The following is a 17415-nucleotide window of genomic DNA, read 5'->3' as shown; positions in this document are numbered from 1 at the left end:
TCAAAAATTGTCTGCAGCAAAACTCTGCGTACGCGTCTATAAGGCGAGAGATTTCGTTCAGTTGTGTTTAGTCCGCGCTTTGAATACAACGCCGCGCAATGACAAAGTGTTCAGTAAAAAATTTCCAAATAACAGCATATTCGATCTTAAGAGGATGGGATGTCGTATTTCCGGTAAGTGCGAAAGAGACGTCAATCAATGATCTTATAAGCGTATAAAACAGACTTTGAACATTACTGCCACGAAACAATGTAAAAACAAATATAATTTGAATAGAATAGATGCATTAATGTTTCCTGTATAAGCTAACACATACGCATATACAACGCCACTCGGACATTTTTGTCAACCTATTAATGGGCGATTTCAGATTTGGAATTGTTTATTATGCGTCTACGGCGGGACAGGATTTGATGTGAAAATGTACTTTAACATCAACTACTTAGTACTGTAATTAACTATCAAAGTTTTATTTAATTATTTCTTTTATTTATGAAAAAAGTACAAGAAACTCATTGCCTCTCTTTGAAATCAACATTTATAGCTTCATTGATTATTAAATTATTTAATAATAACAAAACATAAGTGTATGTAAAGTGATACAACGTCAAACACCAAATGCCTTTAAACGAGTAAGTCAAAATATATGTTCAGCTGTCACAGTCTATCTAGGCGTAGAAATTATCTAAGCTATAAATATATTAAATATTTCATCTATCCAGCTGGAAGATTCAAATAAATAGGCATTTTTTTTAATCAGTATAAGTATACAAATTAAATTTATAACCAAAATTTATGAACGATGCGGGACTCGAACCCGCGACCTCTTGGTTTCCGTCCGAGCGCTCTTTCCACCTGAGCCAACCGTTCGAGTACCTACGCATGGGTTGTAGATTTTGGTATGTGTTTTTCAACTCTCAGGTTGTGGCTCCATCTACAGGATCTACATTTACAGTTGATAACCTGCTCAACCCCAGTAATTGCATAATATATGCAGGTAATTGACTTGAGATGTCACCCTTTCAAATCTAAACATTTTGGTTGGAAATTTAATGGGGGACGAGACGAGCAGGACGTTCCACTGGTGGTAATTGATACGCCCTGCCCATTACAATGCAGTGTCGCTGAGAATTCTTGAAAAACCCAAAAATTGTGAGCGGCACAACAATTGCGCTCGTCACCTTGAGTCATAAGATGTTAAGTCTCATTTGCCCAGTAATTTCACTAGCCACGCTGCCCTTCAGACGTGAATCACAATAATGCTTACACATTACTGCTTCACGTCAGAAAAATGTACCGTTGTGGTACCCATAATCTAGTATAAGTAAGGGGTATCACATTTAAAATAACAAATTGTATGAGTATTTATTTTATTATATCAAACAAGTATATTTTAATACGTGTAAGGTGTATTGTCAACTCCTCGTTTGCGAAGTGCTTCATCAATCCAGTCTCGGAACATGGCAACATTGACGTAGGCCGCTGGTACTCCGTCACCTCCACAGCCAATACCCCAGGACACGATGCCAACCTCGACATATCTGTTCTGTCCCGTCTGTGAAAGAAATTATTTATCAAATGAGAGCAAAATATAAAGAAATAAACAAATTTCACTGTAACTGTCACTAAAATTATTACGCATACTACTCGGCTAAGTCGAGTAAGTAAATCTTTTGTGGGGCGATGTACCTATACAACAAGATCCCAGAAAATATTGAAAACAAATTTATTACGAAATTAAAAAAAAAAACGTTAATCTGACAGAGGTTAATAAGAGTAATAACTTAAATGACTTTCGAAATGATACCACAGATTGTGAAGGGAGCGCCGCCGTCAGGCTATTTAAATTATAAATTAGATTTTATCGAAGTATTAAATAAAAAAAGATGAAGCCGCTGAGTATCTTGCGCCTGTTCTTCTCAGGAGTTTTTTAGTTTCAGTGATTTCATATCCTTTTTTGAAAAAAAAAAATATTTGAATATAAAAGCATAACCAGCAGTTCAAAGAATTAGTGTCATATGCAAAGAGAATTTAAACCACTACTTTGAGTCATAAGAAAAATTTAATTTTTGACAAAGAGTAGATACACAAAAGACAAACTCATTGCCAAGCATTTTGTACTTAACCTGCTATTTTATATTGTCATTGTTATCGCCGCATGCCGCAAGAACTGGTAAAAACAATGAAATTATTTTGTAGATACAGTCTTCACCATAATTTTTTTTTGTGACAGTAGGTAAGGGACGAGACGAGCAGGACGTTCAGCTGGTGGTAATTGATAATAATTGGGAGATTTCTTGCGAAACGCGCGGTTGTGGAATGACAGACGTTAACGTGATGCGGGTGGTACTTTGCATTTTGACGTAATGTCCGGTGCTGGAATTCGGCCGCTAGTATCAACCTGAACAGCTCCTCTGGACACTCCCGTGATAAATACGGTAGAAGATGCAGAGACAAGTGAATAATCAAGCCGATTGGGAATGATTTGATCTTCGATTATTCGAGCCGCTCTTCGTTGTATGCGGTCAAATGCAAGAAGCTGGTACTCGGGTGCACCCGCCCAGAGGTGAGAACAGTACTCCATGTGAGGCCGAGTTTGCGCCTTATATAGTTGCAGGCGGTGGCATGTAGTGGAGTACTGTCTCGCCCGAGTACACCAAGCTTTTTAGAGGCTAGTTTGGCCATCACTTCCAAGTGATCACGGGGTCACCTGAGCCTCACTCGATATATCGACACCAAGATTGGTGAAATTTGACAGTGTGTATTTATTAAATTATGCGATGGTGGCATTCAGAGGCATGTGAAGATTCTACACTTAAATAGGATTTATCGTTTAATTTAAAATCATTTTTATTAGTATCTAGTAATGGCATATCTAATAGGCAGTGCCGTTTTTGTACGGCGCGTTCACTACCAACGCTCTAGCTGCAACCTTTCCCACTAACGGTGTTCCAAACATTGAATTAAGACGTTCGGTTGACGCAACTCGCTTTACCGATACAAGTGTTTCATATTTTTAACCATCCGTAGATTAATGAGGTTCATAAACATATATAAGTGTTTGCTCTGCAAAAGAGAGCTGTTCGTGCTATATATCAGCTTGGTTATAGACAGTCTCTCAAAGAAAAACTTAAAGAAATAAATTTTATGACTGTTCATTGTCAGTACATTTATGAAAATTTCATATACGTTCACAAAAATCGTCACCAATAGTGATTTTCCTTATTATAACACTAGAAATAAGGGATTGCTTGTAACTAATTCTAGTAGGCTTCATAAGATACATAATAGCTTTGAGTGTAAATGTATACACTCCTATAATAAAGTCCCAGCCACTGTTTAAGCATTATCTATAAATAAATTTAAATGTATTATAAAAAAATTGCTCTATCGTAAATCCTATTATTCCACTGCTGAATATCTAAATGATCGGACAGCCTGGGACTAAATTGTGATTATTTTATAGCGATAGAAATGACTGTACAATATCGTATATTTTTATTGAAAAGAGCGCAAAAAAAGAATGCTGGGAGAGTTTCTTGCGCCGCTTCTTCTCTCTCAGAGCGCCATTTGTTTCCGAAGCGGTAGTAGTATCTAATAGTTATTAGAAATGACATCAAAAAGAGTTCTAAAGGAATCAATTTTGAGAAAATAAATGCCTTTTAAGGACATATAATTCGCAGTCTGATAGCGGAACGGAAACAGTGTGCTTAAAGACAATTTAAGAACACTTCTCCGAAGCTGCGTGTCAACTGTCACTGTCCAAATCAAATCTGAACTGAATAAATGTTTTACATTGACATTTTTTTAACAACAGAAGCAAATGTAGCAATGTATAGATAATATTATAGCAGTCGAACCTTATTACGGTGTAATATTTGGCATGTTCCGGCTTGTTTTAATATGATGTGATCTGTCAATATTTGGACGTCATTGCATCTAAATCGCTGGTTGAGAAACTATGATATTCACCCGATAATTATTGAAGTTAATTTCGTAATTTGTAGGCACTGCTTCCTATTCAAAATTTCATAAACAGTAAAGTCGGTATGTACCCAAGGCGTGACTAACTATTATAATATAACATACACTTAATATGAATACTATTAGACACCCTACTGAAAGTTTAATCACACACATGACACTGAAAAAATCAGCGAAGGCATAAACAACCATTCGACTACGTTTCCCGCGTTTTTATTAATTTGAGGTAATAAGATAACTTCAATCGTTATCTGCGTAAAGAGTTAAAAAACTAAGGCTCTGAACGCACCCCGGCAACTCAATCAAGTAATTGTCAGCTTAACATATTATAAATATCACGTTAAATATATACCTGTATAGAACACATAAGAGGTGACCCTCCGTCTCCCTTGCACGCGTCTACCCCCTTTTGGGATCCCGCACAAACAAAGCTCTGGTCAAGTCTGAAGTATCTTCCAAGCCTTGTGTTTCGTAAATCTGACTGACATTTTGATCGATCAACAAGCGGTAACTCCACCTAAATATAAAAAAAAGTGTTTGTGTATATGCACGCAAGAAGTTATGTACTCTTTGGCCTAACGAAGGAAAAATCATTAAAATGATTTATTCCTCGTGTTATTCTACGTATTAAGAAAGAAATTTTTTGTAAAAACCTTGCAATGATGGCTTCGACAGTTATTTATTAAATAATGAATACGGCTGTATGGGCTTCAACCCTTTGCCTGTCCTAATAATGGACGAAGAAACCAAAAAAAAATAACGAATGACGCAAACGCCAGAAAATTTTAGGAACCAACTTCAACCTGTTACAGTGATGCGCGCGCATCTTAAATTTCACTATCATAATTTTTTCATAACGCGCCTAAAGAAGTATAAGTTAAATAAAATAATCTAAAGATATAGGATAAAACTTAATTTCGTATCATACATAAAAGCGCGAAGAAGTAATACTTCTCTCATTATTTGCGTACTTAACAAAAGAAAAATTTAAAAAAAAATCCACGTGCTGTTTTAAGTTTGTTGAAAAAAAATGTTATAAGTAGATATTAAATACAACCAATGAAAATATTATTAAACCATATAATTAAGTTAAATAGCGTTTATTTAAATTTATTTAAGAATCATTAAAAGCGCAAAAAGAAGTACAAAAATATCTTAAATTCAAAGTGATTCTGCAATTATTTGAGTTTGACTTTGCAATTATTTTGAGAATGTCTCGTGTAGGTTTTTACTTTATGGTTTCGGCAGGGTTTCACATTACTAACTCCTAGGTATCGGTCAGTCTTGGTTCCGATTCATCGCTGGAGGACGGTAGTTGGTAGACTAACGCAACTTAGCGAAATTTACACATTTGAGTTAAAATTTCATCTTAATCTTACCTTAACCTCAGATTAGGGTTAGGTTAAGTATTGAAAGAGAGATAACTCCCAAACTACGAATATTGACACACTTATTACACAAATTATCTAGCCCCAAATTAGGCATATATTATATAGCCTGAGTTATGGGTTGCAAAGACAACGATATATTTAATACAATATTCTTTACTTAAACATGTACAAATACATATAAACAAACATAAATACATACAGACATCCATGACTCGGAAACAAACATCCATATTCATCATATAAATGCTTGCACCTACCGGGATTCGAATCCGGGACCTCTAGTTTAGAAGGTAGGATCGCTAACCACCCGGCTATACAGGTCGTCAACGACGTCGACGAATGAAACTACCGTAAGGAACATTGCAACAGTGACAGTGGTGAGCAGCAGGAACTAACACAAATAATTTTTGCTAAGTTCCTTCATGCGTATGTGCTGTAGTTGTGTCATGTTATTGACACAAGATGGCGCTTAGCACAAAAATTGTTGTATATAATATCACAGGGTAGGGATGGGTACTTAAGTATTAACCTTAACATTTATAAGTTTTGTTTAGATACAATATTTATACCTTTTTTAAAACATTTTGGTAGCGGCCTTGTTTCCCATATTGGTCCAAGCCCCACCCGGATGTGATACATTTCGAGTCGTAATTGAGTACGAAATTGACCGGAGGCAGGCAAGCCAAGCCAACATTGGGTGCCAATTTCATCTGAGATGCCAGAAATAAAAGAGCTATGTCGTTCCTAAGGTTTTCTGTAAAAATGTGAAGGAATTCAGATTAAAGAATCAAGGATTAAAAATACCTGCAATTTAACTATAAGCATATGTCCAAGAGTGGTAGTGTTGCCTCGCCCAGGCACTGATCTACAAGTTCATGGAATAGGGAACTAAAAGTGGGCTTACGGTGACCCACCTGATAGTATATTATGCACACCCATGTCCTACTCTTTTGCAACACCAGAGGCACCATGTAGGTGTTTTTTGTGAAGGCCTCAACCTGGGAACACAGTGGAAGGAAGTTTTTGAACGCTGTAAACCTTCTCCCTTGTAAAGGGACCATTAATCTTAGAGCAAACTCCCCACCTGAAACTCCGGCATGGCATCCTTTAGATCTCTGATTGTGCGGATGTCTATGCGTCGATGTTTTATTTTGTCCATCTCGTGAGTCACTTGCAAGATTGCCCCCTTTTATATAAAACAGAGCTGTGCATATTATTATTTGTGCCAAAATGTACGGACGATGACGATATTATGTACCTGCCCCTCTGGAGTAACAAATTGTATTAAAAGGTGACTGGCAAAGACCTGGCATACAAAGGTTATGTTCTAGAAGTAACGAGTGTTTATTTTATGAACCTGGGAATTCTTCGTGTAGTTGATCCGTGCACAGTGTAAACTGGTCACCAATTGCAGGGACGTGCTCTATATCTCTGATACAGATGAGGTCGCTTATATGGCCAGGCCGTGCCGGGTAGCAGTTGTTCAGCTTCAGATAAGCCCTATTTAATATATGCGAACATGTCGATGTGAGTTGAACTTACGTTAGTAGTATTGGTGATGTCTTGTCCTTCCTTTAGACTTAGGTCATTTAAAAAAAATCTAAAGTACTCACTGTTATTAAAGTCTTCATGTCTTACGATTTGAGCCACATTTCTGTCTTGATAAGGATAGTTTTCATCCAAGTTTTGCGAGTCCCATTCACCAGCTCTGGCGACGTAGTGGCTATCGTCGCTGGTGACAACGTGAGCTGCCGTCAGAACCACCTTAGGATGGATGAGGGAGCCCCCACCAGCATACATATTCATCAGACCACTGTTTGAGTCTTGAGGGTTTATAGGAATGAGCCTGAAATTTAATACCCATTAGGCTACTCTCCTATAACGTTTCCTGCGTTTATTTGCAAGGCTGCCTGATATACGGAAAACTTCAGAAATATCTATGTATTGACAGTGTATTCAGCGATATAATCAAAATTTTGCATATTCTTCGTTTATTCTCAAGTTATACGTTTACAGCAAGTATATGTAATCCCGTTAGGGTACAACTCAAATCGATTAAAACGTGAAAAATCATCTAATTAAATAGCTGCACAAGACCCGTCAAACCCCTCGGTAATGCAGAATGAGCAGGACACCATAATCAGGGCATAGAACTAGCATTTATTTTTCTCCTGGCTTAGCCTAGGGCCGCTGCCCATAAGCCATTGACTCAAGAGGGTTCCAACCTAAGTAAATGAGATTTCATGGTCAAGGGTAGTAACTTCACCAACACGACATCGTTGACGAGTAAGTAAATGCAGTAAGATATGAGTCTTACTTCAATAGGGCTATCATCCAGGGTAGTTCACCGAAGTTGGCTTCGCCGCGGTTAACTGTTCTATTTGGGCCAACTCCGTTTGGATGCCGCCAACCACAACCTGAAATCTATATCAATGACTATTTTTTTAATGGAAAAAGAAGGACAAACATGTGTTCGGGTCAACTGGCGTAAGTGATCACCAACGCCCACATTCTCTAGCAACACCAGAGGAATCAGAAGAGCGTTGCCGGCATTTAAGGAAGATGTACGCGCTTTTTTGAAGGTACCCACGCTGTATCATCCTGGAAACACCGCAAAAGGAAGCTCTCAACAAAACTATGTATTTTTAATATACGTAAGTACGCTTGATATTATTTTGGATTTATAATATGATCGTCTTGACACAAAAAAGAATCTGACCTTTATAATTTCGGGTGATAGAAAAGTTTAACTAATAAATTCTCGTGAAAATTGTTAGTGAAATAACTTGGCAAATGAGACTTAACATCTTTTATCTCAAGATGACAAGCGCAATTGGAGTGCTGCTCAGAATTTTTGGGTTTTTCAAGCACCCTGAGTACGGCACTGTATTGTAAAGGGATGGACGTATCAATTACCATCAGGCCTGTTAGATTAGCCCCTTATTGACCTAAACGAAATCTCGGAAGGAATGTTAAAATAAATATTGCGGCGGCAACTAAATATAATTTTCATGAGTACAAATTTTTTACTCGAAAAATTTATAACTCTAAGGTACTAAATACACTGGGTATTCAAAAATAAGTTCACAATTGTTAAAATACATAGTGATCGAAACCTATTCAATACCGAAAACTGTTTATATTTTGGTTTCGGGGAGCGCGCGGCAGCTGCCAGTTGCCACTATCATAAAAACACACACATTAGTATACTTATTGTGCGACAAGTTGTCGACCACTCAAGCCAGGGGTGGGACGGATGCCTTATAGTGACGTTTTCAGAAGACTGTAGTGCCATCTGTTAGTTGGCCCGAAAATGAAAGCTTTGGCAGCTGTCACTCGCTTTGAAACCTTTCAACTTTTCTTTATAATTGTGTTACTGCCCACTGGTCATAAAATGGCGGCTACGTCTAGCGTTTGCGCATGTATGTAGCTCTCGTGTTCCATTTGCATATTTACAGTACTAAATCTATCTTTTATGTTCTATGTTGTTAATTAGATAACTAACTCTACGGGCAATTTCAACATGGTAAAAAATTGCAATACCTAACTTAATAAGTAGAGTTAGTTATTTAATTGCGTCAGAACATTGAAAATGAATTTTATAATTTCGAGCTTGTATATAGTTATTTTTGGGTTCAATCTCGAGATGGCGCTAGTTTTTAAATAGACAGCTCATAATGCGTAGAGAGGGTTCTCTTTTCTCTATATATTATTATACTCTTTGACTCAAGCGAATGACCGTTCAACTTCGCTTTCGTGGGCCATCGACAACGTCGCACGAGTTGCATATATTATTCTGTATCACAAATGCGACGATTTATATATTATTTCCGACTCCATATTCGTTTTAAACTTTTGTAACCTAAATTATAATTTTATTTATAAAATTAAACTGTCAGACGCAAACCAGTCTTAATATTTTGATTGTGTTTTTTTTTGTTATTATTTTTTTTTTGCAATTTTATCTGAATCTCCGTGTGCCAAGTATAATTTGCGTGCGACAAGTAAACTTTTCGCACTCAAAACAACATTTGTGTGCAACAAGTACCTAAACTTTGCGCACTCAATGCACGCACATAATTTTAAAATGGGCAAACGGCTCTTTTTCAACCGTAACAGCGAGTGCATGAGTAAAATATTACATTAATAAAACAAAGTCCCCCGCCGCGTCTGTCTGTTCACGATAAACTCAACATATAAAGCATTGCTAATTCTCACTCTGTCTTGTTCTATTGACCTAAGTCAGAATGAGAAAAAACATTCCTTAGCGGCGGTTTAAAGTTAGCGGACCATTATGAATAAGGGGGTAAAACTGCTGCACCGATTTTGTTCCTATTTTCACCAATGACGGTTCTCTGGTTGTCATGGAAGGTTTTAGTATATAATTTGTTAAGTTTTTATATACATTTTTTTATACAATAACGACATTTGTTGGAGGTGGCAAAAAGGAGGTGAAAAAGATGTCTAAGCCCTTTGCGATATAATAAAAAAATGTGCCTATGGTGGAATTGTGTATCTTATAAAGGTCTACAGAAAAGTCCGCGAAGGCATATGTTTAACTCTTAAGGTTAACATACTACCTACATCAATTTTTTTACTTTAAAAAACTGACAATTATACAGGGGTAAGTAATGTAAAAGTTTATACAAATACGATATTAATGCTTATCATTTTGTTACTACATATTATAAAACCATTCGGAAATACAAGAAATAGTTTCATTTTTAACTCATTAACTTTGATTACACATTTTCGAGGGCTGTAGACTACATTATTCCCGAATACTTATATATTATTATACTTACAGATTTTTGTTTCTATTGACAGAACAGCGTCTGTCGGGTAAGCTAGTGTAGGTATATATACGATCCTAAATCTGACGTTCTCGTGTAACGCTAGAAAATCTGACGGGTAGACAGCCCGGGCGGCGAGTTGTGCGAAAGTCCGTATAAAAGCTTCGCTTCAAGAATTCGTAAAAAACCTTTATTTTAATAATCCAATATAGTGTTATGTTTACCTTTTTCTCGGGTCTCTGAATACTTGATTTATCTTGCTCGTCCACTTGGCAACACGTCTCATACATCGATGGACATGAATCTCCATACCTAAAATATAATTAAGTCATTTAATAGTCCCCGCGCGTTGAGAATGCAATAAGCCGCCATATTAGTGACGTCAGCACAAGGCAGACATTTCAAATATTAACCAATAAAAAGTGTCGTTTGCAAACTGACATTAGCATACTTAATGACAAGGTTACGTCTAAGTTCCAACGCGCGTTCGTTGGTTATATTTCAAATGATTCTTTATTCCAAATATGTACCGTCAACAAAATTGATTCATGACCAACTCTGCAGACAATCCTTTTAAAATGATGAAAATCGTTAGGTTTATATTTGGACGAAAAAGATTGTATGACAATTAGTGGATTGTCAGTGTCAAATAAAATTATAATAGTTACTTAGTATATGTATGTTCAAGCTAATAATATCGTGCAATAAATTTTATTATTTAATAGCCTGACGGCGGTCGCTCCTTTCCAAATCTGTGGTATCATTAAGAAAGTCATATATGCTGTTATTGCAACATTTACTACACAAACGTCGTTTAACAATTCTTTTGAATTTTGATTTATACATCGCCCTAAAAAAGACTTACTGGACTTTTTTCAATGAAAATAAGGGACGAGACGAGCAGGACGTTCAGCTGATGGTAATTGATACACCCTATCTAGAATTTTTTAAAAACCCAAAAATTCTGAGCAGCATTACAATGCCGCAGTAATTTTTAAGTTTATACATTACTGCTTCACGGCAGGAATAGGCGCCGTTATGGTACCCATAATCTAGCCGGCTTCCTGTGCAAAGGAGCCTCCACTGGTAGAACTTAGCCGAGCAGTAGGCATAATTATTTTATGCCTATGTACATACATAATATTATCAAGAATATATTGAGAGGTAACAGTAAAGATGTTTATTTCTTTAAATTTTGCTCTCAATGATTCTAAGGAGCTAATCAAAATGTGGGTTACTGCTTACAACTTGTCAATCGAAATCGATTGGAGTAACAATGGACTCACTTTCCTTTTTGAAGTTAAGTATACTTCTTTAGGCGCGCTATGAAAAAATTAAGAGAGTAACACAAAAGTAACTGGATGAAGTTGGTTCCTAATATGTTCTGATGTTTGCGTCATTCGTAATTTTATTTTTTGGTTTTTTCGTCCATTATTAGAACAGACAAAAGGTTCGAACCCATACAGCCATATTCATTATTTAATAATTAATTGTGAAAGTCATCTTTGCAAGATTTTTACAAAATTGTTCTTTCTAAAAACGTAGAATAGCACGAGGAATAAATCATTTTAATGATTTTTGCTTCATTAAATCAAATCAAATCAAAATAAGTTTATTTACGTAGGTCACGGAAATGACACTTATGAATGTTCAAAAAATATCTTATTGAATCTACCGCTACTTCGTAAAGGGTTGAGCTAATGAGAAGAAGTAGCAAGAAACTCATTGCCACTTTTTTATATCAAGATTTAAATTTACATGGATTTACAAATCATTTCAAATACAATATAGTATGTAAAATGTAAAATGATGCAACAAACACACTCAAACGTCGAATAGTCAATGTCTTACACGAATAAGTCAAAAAAGTAAATGTAAATTAATACAAAAGTTATTGAGTACAGTAGCTGCATCATCCTCATACACCATAAATAAGTAAGGCCAAAGAAGTATAACTTCTTGTGTGCATACGTAAAGTACACACACACTTTTTTATATTGATTTATCTCTATTATAGATGTTCTTCTCTTTCGCGCTATGTTAGTATTCTTTCCGTTCCGGGACACTGATCGCGCGGTATGCCCCACATCGGCGCGATTGTGGCGCGCGCGCAGTGTTCTGTCAATGTGTATTATTTTACGTGTAGCAATCGATTGCTTATAATTAGAATGATTTGACTGAATGTATCAGAAAGCTATTGAACCATCTTATAAGCTAAATAAGGGTCTTAACTTGGTGAGGGAGTAGGACACCTCGGTTTTGGTGTATCTGAAAAATCTAGGGCACTGGGGGCACTGCCGATTTGGGAAGGTTATATTATGCTAGTATATAGTAACTGCCTTATTCATAATAAAACGCTTTTCGAAGGTATAAAGACATATTAGTTAAAACGTGTTTTAAGCCTATCGAAAGTTCGATAAAATTCCTTATTCATATTCGTTAGATAAATCATCCCAATCCCATAACTAATACGTGTCTATACTACGCAATGTTGCCATTTCGTACAAAAAAAAACATGATTTTAACTAATTTATTGAGGAACTGTCAATGGGAACAGACCTCTTTTCAATGTCATATGGTTTGTCAGTTGTCAAAAGTCTATGTCAAAATATTTTCAAACTTCAAAAATCAAAGCTTTGAAGTCTGTCGGTTGTCAATCTATGACGGATAACCAAAAACTTTGAGCGGGAAGCCTTAAAACACATTATTTAACGAATTTTATACAAAACACTTGTACGATCACAACTTGAATATGCTGTTTCTATTTGGAACCCACATTACAGTAAATACATACAGTATCTTGAATCAATACAAAAAAGATTTTTACGCAGTATGCATTACAGATGTACAAAAGCCAATATTTCGTATGATCAATTGCTTGAAAAATACAATATTCTAGATTTCAAAGCCAGACGTGAAAAACTTGAAGTAATGCTTCTATATGATATATGCCATAATAAATATGATTGCATTGATCTAACACGCAAGCTGTATTACCGAGTTCCTGTACGTCATCTCTCTAGGGCTACACGAGCGCACTTTTTGCCTTAAAAAAGTGTCGTACAAATGCGCTCTCCAATTCATAGGATGGTCTCATCTTATAACCAAAACTTCCTTGACATTGACATACTAGAAACAAGAGTGGGTACCTTTAAGAAACTGATATTTAACAAGTTGCATTAAATAATTTCGTAATCTTTGACTAATATTGGTTATATAATGTGGATAAGTTTTAATATATATATTTGTATGATTCTATGTATGTGTATATGTATGTATTTTAAAACCTTTGTGATAAGGTGAGTTTAGTGAATTTGTTTCTCAAACACAAATAAGTAATCTGTGAATAACGTAGTTGATTATACATCTATTTATATTGTAATTATTAAGTAAGATGTCATGTATAGTTGTTTGTCGTTCCCAATAAATAAAATAAAATAAAAAAAAAAGTCACGTGAGCTTTATCGATTAGGTAATGTGCGTTTTAGCTCTAATATGCGATTATGTATACCATTGTTTAACAAGCGTATATAAGCGATGTTTTAAATCTCCGCTAAGTTATTATGAATAAGACAACAGTATAATGCTTACCGAATGTCAATAATGCCAGCGCCATCTGTGTTCACACTGTTGTTATCATTACATTGGTAGTACATAACACACACACCAGGTTTGCTGTCACTCGTCATACATTTATTACCTGAAATTGTTTTGAATCTACAATGCTGTGCTCAAAGTCAAAGTCAAATAAACTTTTCAAATTGCAGCTTTCGAATCATCATTTTAATTTATAAATTAATATTTTCTTAATTACTGAATCTACCATAATTATTATGTTCTGAAAAGTTGAACTGGTGAGAAGAACACACAAGAAACTGAACGGCTACTCTTTTCAATTTACACTCCACTCCTGACTACATTTTACTACCCCCCATAAAATAGCGGCGCTTTCCAACACAAGCCATAAGAGACACCTACCCCCTTATTCATAATGGTCCGCTAACTTTAAACAGCCGCTAAGGAGTGTTTTTTCTCATTCTGACTTAGGTCAATAGAAGAAGACTTAGTGAGAAGTGAGAATTAGCAATGCTTTATGTTAGCAGACATTAATAACAGATGAATAAGGGGGCTAGTGTTTAAGTAATTTCGTTAAAGAAATAAACAAATTTTTATTTAATTCCTTTTAATTTAAGAATTAATTGCTTGCATTGCAAATTTGGTAATAAGTCGATGAGTAGTTAGTTATACGTACAAGACTTTCTTACTTTCTTTAGAATTTTATTTAATCTAATACGTAGTGTATTTCATACATAGGCACAATCTTTTTTGAAATGAAATGATTTATTTGTATGAATCGTGGTAACATAGTTGTTAACAATTAATTGGTGTACAGCACAATTCGCCAATATATCGGCATACAAATATTTGATTGTCAATATTGGAATTTTTATATTTATTCGTCACTAATAAACATTACATAGCTTTAATTCAATAATATAATATAAAATAAACATTAGTTTGTAGGTACCTCTCAAATCAATTTAAATACTATTATTTTTGGCTAAAGAATTCTTTTAAACTATAAAATCATTTATCTATTAGCCATAAATTTTCTTATGAAAATAAGGGACGAGACGAGCAGGACGTTCAGCTGATGGAAATTGATATGACTTGCCCATTACAATGGAGTGCCGCTCAGGATTCTTGAAGAGCCCAAAAATTACGCTAATATTGCGTTCGTCACCTTGAGACATAAGATGTTAAGTCTCATTTGCCCAGTAATTTCACCAGCGGCGCCCTTCAGACCGAAACACAGTAATGTATACACATTACTGCTTCACGGTAGAAATAGGCGCAAAATAAAATCATATTCAGACATTTTTATTCAAAATATGATTTTAAAATCACTTATTGTTAAGATCGTAGATTTAAAATATGCTATCGACAACCTGACAGCCCGATGATGTGGGATCAATTTTGATTAATTGTCAATGAGTGAGTTAGATAGTAAGTCTAGAATTCAAAATAAAGAGGAGCTAATACAAGCGTTGCTATATTTACGACCCGTCAATCATAATTGGTAACAGTTATCTAAAATAAAATCTCTGTTCTTTTCTGTCTTGTTGTATCTCCCTTAGGCCTTTCGCAGACGACAGACTATCCGTGACGCACTTTTTTGTCTGTGACAATAAAACATATAGAATTATATGCAGTACCGCAAACGGATCGTAGATCTGACAGACCGCGCCGCACCGCGCCACACCGTACGGTACTGAAAGTGCGCCAATAATATATAATAGTAATAATAATATTGACACACTTTTTACACAAATTATCTTGCCCTAAGTTAAGCAAATATAGCCTGTGATATGGGTTACAAGTTAATACAATATACTTAAACATACATAAATTCATACAAACATACATAAATTCATATAAACATCCATGACTAGGAAACAAACATCCATATTCATCATATAAATGCTCGCACCTACCGATTCGGATTCGAACCCGGGACCTCTAGACATATAAACTTCGCTTTAACACGCGCTAACGATCTCAGCGGATACTCCATAGGGAGTGCCGCTTGCGCCGCTCTCTCCCTAACAGAAAGTCGCCTTCGATGAAGGCTTAGAAGGCACCTGCCCAAAGCCAACCTCAGGTAGTGTTTAGTGAGTAGGCACCTAGGTTTTACGCGAGTCCCACATAACCAACGCAGACTAAGGGTGCGTTGGTATGCATTCACCACCGTCCCGTCGTTGTCCCGGAGGGTGGCCCTTTCCCTTTGTATGGGCGCAAAAAAAAAACGCGCTAACGCAGTCGATGCTCGCTTTCACTGTCGTCTGCACTTGCTAGTGATTGACGTGTATCATGGCGCTAAACATCGATGTATCGATGTTGATACAAGAAATAGAAAACAGACCAGCACTGTATGATACATCTGTGGCAGAGTATCATGACAGAAATTTTAAAATGAAAATTGTGGAATGAAGTGTGCAAATTTATTTGGATATAGTTTTAGAACTGAATGTTTAATATGAAACAGTTCCTTTAAAAATCGTTCTGAAAGAAAAGGATGAACCTAAAATTATTTCTCTATTTCTTTTTTATATCTCAAGTCCGAAATAATACACCGCAATCTCTGTACTTCCATTGCGTGTACATCCATACAGTTCTGCCGACAAAATGAGCGAAAGTGTACGTCGTGTATGTAGAGTCTGTGAAATATCTGCCAAAGACATTTTGCGCGCAATGCAGACTTTTTGTGTGCCGTAGACTCAATAGCGACTAGATAGACAAGTGTTGTCAACTGCGACAGGCCTTAGAGATGCTCTTCTCTCTCGCGCTCTTTGTGTGTCTATACGTTAGTCTATGGTTCATACGGTACTCACCTTCAGTCGAAGTGTCAGGGACATCTTGCATATTGTTAAGACCATTTGTATAATATATCTCAGTCATCAACACAATTAAAACGGGAAAAAACATCTGAAAATATTAAAAACATACATTTTAAATATTATAAGTAACCGAAGGAAGACGGGACAGAGCGTGTTCTCTTTTGGCCGTGACACAAATGTCGGGCTTTTGGTTACAAGCGTTGCCTTCTGCGCCGATTGGAACGCTACTTGAAAAATATGACATTGTCAATATGCGTATCAATCCGGCTAGGTATAAAACTGAATGAACCACATCAATGTAGATGTGGCATTCATGTAGATGTCCTTGGTGTTTTACCTTGTATTATGAGTGGCAGCATTATAATCGTGGAATAAAGCTCTATCAACTATAATATTTGTTCCTTCCTTATTCGTACTTCGCGGTAATTAATTTTAACCGCGGACTTTAAGATGGGATGTGTAGTAAGTATGCTCTTTTCTTGAAGGTTCCTAAGTCGTATCGGTTCGGGAAAATCGCAGCAGGTAATTGATTCCACAAAGTGCCTGTACGAGTCAAGAAATTTCTTGAAAAACACGCGGTTGTGAAATGCCAGACGTCAACGTGATGTGGATGGTATTTAGCATTTTGACGTAATATGCGGTGGTGGAATTCGGTTGAAGATGCAGAGAGAACCCACATCGTCGATGATTCGAGCCACTCTTCGGTGAATGCAGGCAAATAGAAGAAGCTGGTACTGGGAAGCGCCCGCCCAGAAGTGAGAACAACTCCATATGAAGCCGAATTTGCGCCTTATATAGTTGCAGGCGGTGGCATGCACTGTCTTGCCTTACTGAGTACACCAAGATTTT

At 36.2% G+C, this 17415-nt stretch overlaps 1 protein-coding gene across 1 annotated transcript; it reads right to left on the bottom strand.

Annotated features, from left to right (window-relative positions):
• Positions 1–1393: 1393 nt before the first annotated feature.
• Positions 1394–16625, bottom strand: LOC126973550 (phenoloxidase-activating factor 2-like). The gene is made up of 7 exons (XM_050820889.1): positions 16561–16625; positions 13760–13868; positions 10393–10480; positions 7693–7799; positions 6989–7221; positions 5945–6129; positions 1394–1555 (listed from the first exon to the last, which is right to left on the bottom strand). Exons 1-7 carry the CDS (start codon positions 16589–16591, stop codon positions 1394–1396), a joined length of 915 nt encoding a protein of 304 aa, XP_050676846.1. The 5' UTR covers positions 16592–16625.
• Between the last annotated feature and the right edge of the window lie 790 nt (positions 16626–17415).

The sequence above is a fragment of the Leptidea sinapis genome, chromosome 29, assembly GCF_905404315.1.
Source record: "Leptidea sinapis chromosome 29, ilLepSina1.1, whole genome shotgun sequence".
In the NCBI taxonomy this organism is placed as follows: Eukaryota; Metazoa; Arthropoda; class Insecta; order Lepidoptera; family Pieridae; genus Leptidea; species Leptidea sinapis.
This window is presented reverse-complemented; position numbering and strand designations above follow the sequence as displayed.